The sequence below is a fragment of the Lipotes vexillifer genome, unplaced genomic scaffold, assembly GCF_000442215.2.
Source record: "Lipotes vexillifer unplaced genomic scaffold, Lipotes_vexillifer_v1.1 scaffold76, whole genome shotgun sequence".
NCBI classification, from domain to species: Eukaryota; Metazoa; Chordata; class Mammalia; order Artiodactyla; family Lipotidae; genus Lipotes; species Lipotes vexillifer.
In genome coordinates, this window is record NW_006773751.1 from 3,021,929 (window position 1) to 3,029,435 (window position 7,507).

The 7,507-nt window shown below is 40.1% G+C and overlaps 1 protein-coding gene across 1 annotated transcript in view; it reads right to left on the reverse strand.

Annotated features, from left to right (window-relative positions):
* The window catches only part of FAM20B (FAM20B glycosaminoglycan xylosylkinase), a 26,096-nt gene that overhangs the window by 301 nt on the left and 18,288 nt on the right, over window positions 1-7,507 (reverse strand). Inside the window, exons 4-7 of the mRNA XM_007448526.1 lie at window positions 5,575-5,746; window positions 5,165-5,356; window positions 2,945-3,004; window positions 1-422 (exon numbers count right to left, since the gene is read on the reverse strand). The exon at window positions 1-422 is cut by the window's left edge and continues 301 nt beyond it. Coding sequence (XP_007448588.1) covers window positions 191-422; window positions 2,945-3,004; window positions 5,165-5,356; window positions 5,575-5,746 — 656 coding nt within the window. The 3' untranslated portion in view covers window positions 1-190. The remainder of the gene's footprint in view (window positions 423-2,944; window positions 3,005-5,164; window positions 5,357-5,574; window positions 5,747-7,507) is intronic.

Genomic DNA, 7,507 nt, shown 5'->3' on the forward strand with positions numbered 1-7,507 from the left:
CAGGTACAGCTCCGTGGTCTGAAACTTGTAGTCTTTGCTTCAACTTCTACAACAGCAAACACCAAGGCCACCCTGTCCCCTATCACCAGAATGTGCTGCTGGCCATTTCCAATCCACCTCATACCATTCGGAATTGATTGTGCTGTTTCTCTATCTTTGTAAAAAGAAGTTTCACTTATTTTGTGGAGAATTACAAGTGGGAGAGAGGCATCCTGTCTTCCACCAGCACTGCGTCCATCCCAAACTGGTCAGTGCACTGCTTCACGGTGGCCAGGACACTCAGGAGCCGCTGGTCCACAGCGTCTAGGTGAGGATCCGAGAGCACTGGGGAGATGGGGTCATGGGCCATGGCAGATTTTAAGGCAGACTTCAGCACACCATTCTTCAGGGAGTTCAGTCTGTTCCAGGTAGAAACCCTAATGCTGGGATAAAAAAGTTTTAGGACAGGTTACATAAAACCTCTCACTATCAAATAGAGATTAAAGCCCGCATGACAGACAAAAGTAAAGAAATAATTATGTAAAATATCTCAACTAGAAAAATCATTTCTGTTTTAGAAGTACCTCTACATTGTGAGTAAGTAACATTACCACATTTTAATATTTCTTTCTCGGTAATTAATGAGAAATATATACAATATTTACGCAGGTTCACTGCAGTGCTATTTGTAACAGGAAAAATGTGAAACAATCTGAATGTCCAACAACTGAGAAATAGTTAAATAAATTATGGCTTATCCATTCAAGGGAATACCATGCAGCCATTAAAAGCAGTTATGAAAATTCAGTGGCATATGGGGAGATGCCCATGATATAATATTGAGTCAGGGAAAATAGTTGGAGGGAAAACACTCTTTTACTCCAAACCTGTGGGGAAAGAAAACGTGTGTATAAGCATACACACAAACATACACACACGATTACAATGAAATCACTAGAGTGTTAACAGGAGTTATCCTTACATCTTAATAAGTAATTTAACTTTAATTTCCTTCATGTTTCTTAATTAAAGATTCTAGCATTAATATTATAAATAGAAAAAGTTTAAGGACACCTATTTTTCTCAATTATTTTACCAACTAAAGAGGATCTCTTGTTATCTTAGAAAAAAAGTATTTACCTCCCTGTGGGTAATGTGGGAATTACTAGGTATGCATTAAAGTCTGACTCTGCATGAGGCAGGCAACTTGTTCTGCAACCATTTAAAAAGTAAGAAAGTAAGGATCTTCGGATAAAGCATGGCAGGGATGGACAAGCACAGAGGCAGTGTGGTTTTACTCTTCTGAAAAATACTACAAGTGCCTAGAGCATTAGAGTTCCCCCTGTGTGACGAAGGTTATCACTTGATTGCCTCTCAGCTCCAAATTCACTCTTCATATATGCCCTGCTATAATGGACAGAGGTCCTTTAAGCATCTCTCCTCTTAGGCTTTCTCGGTAGAGGACACTGGAAGGAGACTGCAGAAGGAAGAGGTTCTCCAGACGCTTCTGGCTGCTGTACAGTGAGTGGGTCAGTACTGTGCGGGGAAAGTCATCAAATGAAACTCTGCCTTGGCCACATTTCCAGAACAGGTAGGCCCACCATGATGTTGCGGCCTTGGCCTGGCTTGGTAATAACTTTCCTAAGGCCCTCTTGACATGGAAACCAGAGCCCCCAAAGCCACGCACCAATGCTGGTGCCCCAATTCCCTGTGCAGGCCCACAGATAAGCCTTGCCTGTAGCCTGGAGGGTTTCTACTGAGTTGTTGCTCTCTCGGTATGCCATGCTACCACCTGCTGATTGCCTGTACCCTGCCTGCATTCTGGAGGGCTGCTTCCTGCACTCCCAGCACCTGCAAACTAGCACACTTCTCTGCTATTCAGTGGGCTGAACTATACCTTCTCCACTGAGGTCAAAATCCCAGGCTTGGGGAGGGGGATCCCCTTCCAAGTTTGTTCTTCCTTGGGTACTCTCCCTCAGCTCTAGTTTTCTTTTATAGTCACTCTTGTATGAAAGAGTTTAATAATTCTTATACTAAACTTTCCTGTTTAACCCACCATGTCTTTTCTATCTCCTGACTGGACCAGACTGATAGTACTATTAAAACAAAAACATCTTCCTTCAAAGATACAGGTTTTGATTGGATGTATCACTGCTTCCCAATATTAATGAAGATAATTAAGGGTTGCCTAGGTAAACACTTTCTGCAGAATATTGTTGTTATGAAAAAAAGAAAGAAAAGAAAAGTAAAACAGACCAGTCGCCAGAAGAGGCAGTCTCACATGATCAGTGTGTCTCTGGGAGCCGAGCAGTAGGAAGCGGCTCTCCTGGACCTGCACTTCTGTGTAGCCAAGCATAGTGGGTCCCAGCTGATTCTTAGTGCTCATGCTTTTAAATCATACTGGCAATGAAGACCTGAAAAGGAGCTCCTGAGAGCCCAGTCTTTATCTCATTTTCTTGATTTACTTTTTAATTTATTTGTTATCTAATACAGACTTTTAAAAAATCAATTACTAAATACCTATGGAGAAAGCTACTTTTGGTTTACACAATTTCAAACTGAGATAAGCAAACCACAGGTGGGTTGTGGTGGTGAGTGAGAGGACTTGAAACCACAAGGTAAACATAGTACAGCAACTAGGGGCATGGGTTGCACTAGATTTTGGGTGGGGAGGAGTGAGGACTATATTCTGATATTAAAACAAACATGGATATACATTATTGGATAAACTGAAAATTTCTATTCATACAAAACTCAAAATGCATTCTGAGCTTTGGGCTACCTGCTGTGGAAACCTTTCCCTGATCCCCTACAGCTCAGGATCTCCAGGAGGTTCGGGGTTAGAAAAGCATGAAAAGCACTGCTCAGGTATTAGGAAGTTTTAAAGCCAAGCAAACTGATGTACTGTTACCTGAGCCTGGAAAGGAAGGCAATGCAGGCAAATGTACTTGACTGCATAACTTACATGCAACACTGATAGAGAGGGGCAAGAATGCTTCTCTCATCCAGCGAGGGGTTCCCAAAGCTGAAAATTAAATGAAAAGTTAGTGAATTAGGTGGAAGCACCCGTCCCCTTCTTAGCATCAAAGCAAGAACAAATTTCATAAGAAACCTGAATGTGATCCTGGATAATTTCATGCTCCCACAGCTCAAATCACTTAAATTAAAAATAAACAGGGCATGACCAATTAGACACAGGATACCTAACAGCTTGTACTGCAGCATCAAACAACAAATATACTTCTTTACAAGGATCCTTTCTCCTGCCAGGATATTGCAAGGTGTTGAAGCATAACCCTCCTAACACGGTATGGAGTCCACAGACCAAGGGAGAACCTGAAGACCCCCAAACCTGAGAAGGTTTTAAGGGTATGTAGAGAAATAAAGGCTACTGATATCAGGTTCTCGCAAACAAGCAGAAGGTCATTACCTGTAAAAAGAAGTTATACTTGTTCTACTTTAATATTACCAATCAGAAAAAGACTCAGATTATCGTGTTCCCTACAAGAAAGTATATGGTCAGATTCAAACTGTAAAAACTGCTCACAGAGGCTGAGAAAACCGTGATTCAAAGCAGATGTAAAAATGCTCTTAGTAATTCCGAGTTAGAAAAGGAGAACGGATTCTGGAAAAACTGTCAACCTTCCACTCTTTTCCTAGAAGCTCACCTTAATAGCTGGAGGGTCTGGTAGCCCTCAGCACAGAGCAGGCCCTCAAATAATAAAAGGCAAAGGCAATTATTTCGATGTGTATTTCCAGAGCACATGATCAGTTTTACAAGTAAGGATAAAGATATTCAGGAACTGAAAATATAGTATAAATGAAAATGAAATACATAGCACTGGTCACTACCTGCTTTGCTGGGAATGGGAGAGGCAATGTTTGCTGGCCTCTCACTCTCTGTAGCTGTCACCCCCTTTCATGGAGTATGAGGCACCTAGTGCTCAGTATGAGGTGGTGGCCTCCTTAGCAAATGCTGCCTAAGCATTCTTCACTGAGTGTCCATGTCTCAGCTTATTCTCAGCAACCAACGTTAACAATAGTGACTCATCTTCTTTATCCATTCGAAAGAAGATGTGGTACATATATACAATGGAATATTACTCAGCCATAAAAAGGAATGTGGATGGATCTAGAGACTGTCATACAGAGTGAAGTAAATCAGGAAGAAAAAAACAAATATCGTATATTAACGCATATGCGTGGAACCTAGAAGAACGGTACAGATGAACAGGTCTGCAGGGCACAAATAGAGACACAGATGTAGAGAACAAACGTATGGACGCCAAGTGGGGAAAGCGGCGGGGGGGGCGGTGGTGGTGGGATGAATTGGGGGATTGGGATTGACATATATACACCGATATGTATAAAATAGATAACTAGTAAGAACCTGCTGTATAAAAAATAAAATTCAAAAATCCAAAAATCAACCAAAAAACCCAATAGTGATTCAGAGCCTGGACAATTCCAGCTCCAAGGAAGTATTCTATTTAGCAAACATTTATTATGTGTAACTAAAAGTGTGGCACTTAACTGGGTACCGTGAAGAATGCAGAGTGCAAACTGAAAATACAATGTGCTCTTCAAATAGCTCAGGCCTAAATAAGGACATTCCATTTATTCAAAATTAATAAAATTGTCTTATTCAAGATAAAAGTAACTTGTCTTTATATATAATTACTAAGCAACTAACTGCTCTCCTACTCATAATAGAAAAAATCTGGGCCTAGACTGCCATAAAAATAGCAAAAACATCCTATCACATAAACTAATTTTTTAAACTGTATGAACCTTTGGATAGAATAATTTAACAACAGCTAAATTTCATGTTCCATTAACTTTGTATTTCTCAAGATTCTAAACATCCTAGTCAAGAAAGAATGATGTAAGTAGCAATAAATAGAAGACCTTGGTTTCCAGTTGTCTGTGAAGAGAATCATACTCTTTGACTCTTTGGAAAAAATGAGTTTTCCACTTTTTTAAAGTCCTCAGATCCCTGAAGGTGAAAGGAGTACAAACTCTGAACAAGTTGGAAGGATGGGGGCCAATGGCAAAGACTCCGAGTGGAAACAAGAAGGATGCCTTCTGTTGAGACTGTTCTGGAGGTTTTCCAGGATACCCCAGAAAGCATTCTTCTTGTATACACAGGACCCCTAACTGACAAGGAGAGTCCTGCTCGTCCTACCTTTTGGCATTATCGAGAAGGATGAGCATACTAGCGCCTTCATCGTCTTGAAAACTCTCGTAGTGATGGCGGTCAGCATTGCCAATCAGGTAATCAAATACAGCTGTATCGATGATGTCCAAGAGGCGAGGGCCGGAGTCATAAGGGGACGTTTTCTTCACAGCGTCACAGTAGCTCTCATCATACTCCCACCTGGAGGGAAGCAGCATCACCAGGGTTGTTCACTGAGTGCCAGCACCACACGTAACATTGCTTAAAACACAGAGAAGAGAGAGTCCCTGACTAGCAGGTTTCCCCCTGAACCCCCCCATAGTCCTTTTTAGTCTTGGACAGAACCCTGGCTCCTACACAGGGTTGGCACCTGTCCAGGCACAGGAGAGAATGAAGTAGTGGCTCACAGGAGCATTTACCTGGCTAATTTGCCCTCTCGGTAAGTCCTGCCCCATGGGTGTCGGTGTTTCTGTAGAGGCCACACATCTGGAAGCCAAAGCGTGACAGACCCCTCCATCGTGTCTCCATCAGCACAGGCTGGCTCTGTTTCTCGGCAATAATAACACTTCCCATAGAAACAAGTATTATTTCCTAAAGGAGAGAATGGAACCATATACACTTACAGAAAAAGGATAACTCCAAATTCTCCCCAAACAATGAAGAAGAGAGCAGCTCTGTGTGAAAACAAAGATCCTGAGCTTATTTTTAAATCTTTATTTATTTTCTGTATAGGAAATAAAAGCACATGGTGTAAAAAAATTCAAAAGGTACAAAAGGATATATACGAAAAAGTTAAGTCTCCCTTTCCCTCTCTGTCCCTTCTACCTAATCTCTCCCAGAAGTCAACTACTGTCACAAGTATCTTTCTGAACTCACTTTAAGTAATGTCCTCTTCTCCTTCAGCAGATTGGCCAGGACTTTGGTTACATATGGAGTGGGGAGTAGGGTCTAGAGCAAATGAGTAAACAGACTGAGGATAATGGGAACCAGGTTTCTCATAGATGGAGAAGGGAGTTTAACATATAAAAAGAGAGAAGGCCAGAGTAAATCCTGCAGTGTTGAATTAGAACTGGAGATATTGATTTGAATTGATGGTTTTAAAACACAGAGATATAAAAGAAAGTACAAATGTTTGTGTGTATACATGTATGCATATATATATACATATGCATGTATATATATATATATATATATATATATATATATATATATATATATATTTTGCCTATGTGTGTGTGTGTGTATATATATATATATATATATATATATATATATACATATATACATATTTTGCCCCTTTAGAAAACCTGGAAACAATAACACTCAGGTAGTAATGAACACACTCACATATCAGTTTCTAAATATCATTTTAATACTATATTAAAAGGAACCAGGGCTCCCTGGAGAAACAGATGACCCCTAGGGCAGGGGCAGGGAAAGTACAAGATGAGCCTGGGTCATACTGCTATGCCAGCTGTAAGGAGACACTCAGAGAATGACGGGGACATTCCAAATAACACAAGAGACAGTTTGTAGGGGTTCCCACTGGCCAAATCTGGGATAGTTTGAGCATCAAAATAAATAATAATAGTAACAAATTGTAACTGAGTAAATTAAGAGTCTACGTGTTCATAGTGATATAAATAAAATAAGTAAGTAAACAAAAGTGGGGCAGGGCGACGGGAGCTCTACTCATCAAAAGAATGGCAACCAGTAAGTCTAGAAGAAATGACAGAATTAGCAAATCACCATTTGGCAACTATCACATTAGTAACTGATTTCGGGTAAGAATTACCAATGAATTCTAAAACTGGTGGGCAAAAGTTTCATGAGGATAGAATATTTATACAGTTTTGAGTTTCTCCCTACAAAGTACTCAGTAATTATTTATTAGTAAGTATAAAATACTGGAGAAACCTTGCAGACACTCACCATCTTAATCATGCAACTGAATGCAATATCCTAGACTGAATCCTGGATGTACATAGGCCATTACATGGACAAGTGGCAAAATCTGAATAGGATCTATGAATTAGATAGCAATATTGGATCAACATTCATCTCGATTTTGATGGTTGAATGCTGTTGTGTAGGAGAGTGTGCTGGTAGTTGGGATATACTCACTGAAGTCTTAAGGGAGCATATAATACTGTAATGGATATTCATGTCTGCAACCTGTTCTCAAATGATTCAGAAGTATTAATAATTGAGGAATCTGGGGGATTCTGGATCATTTCTGCAACTTTTATGTAAATCTAAAACTATTTCAAAATAAAAAGTTAAGGAAAGTAATGCTTTCTTTGCTCTCTACCTCTACAAAATAATAGCCATCAAATGAGCTAATTCCCTACA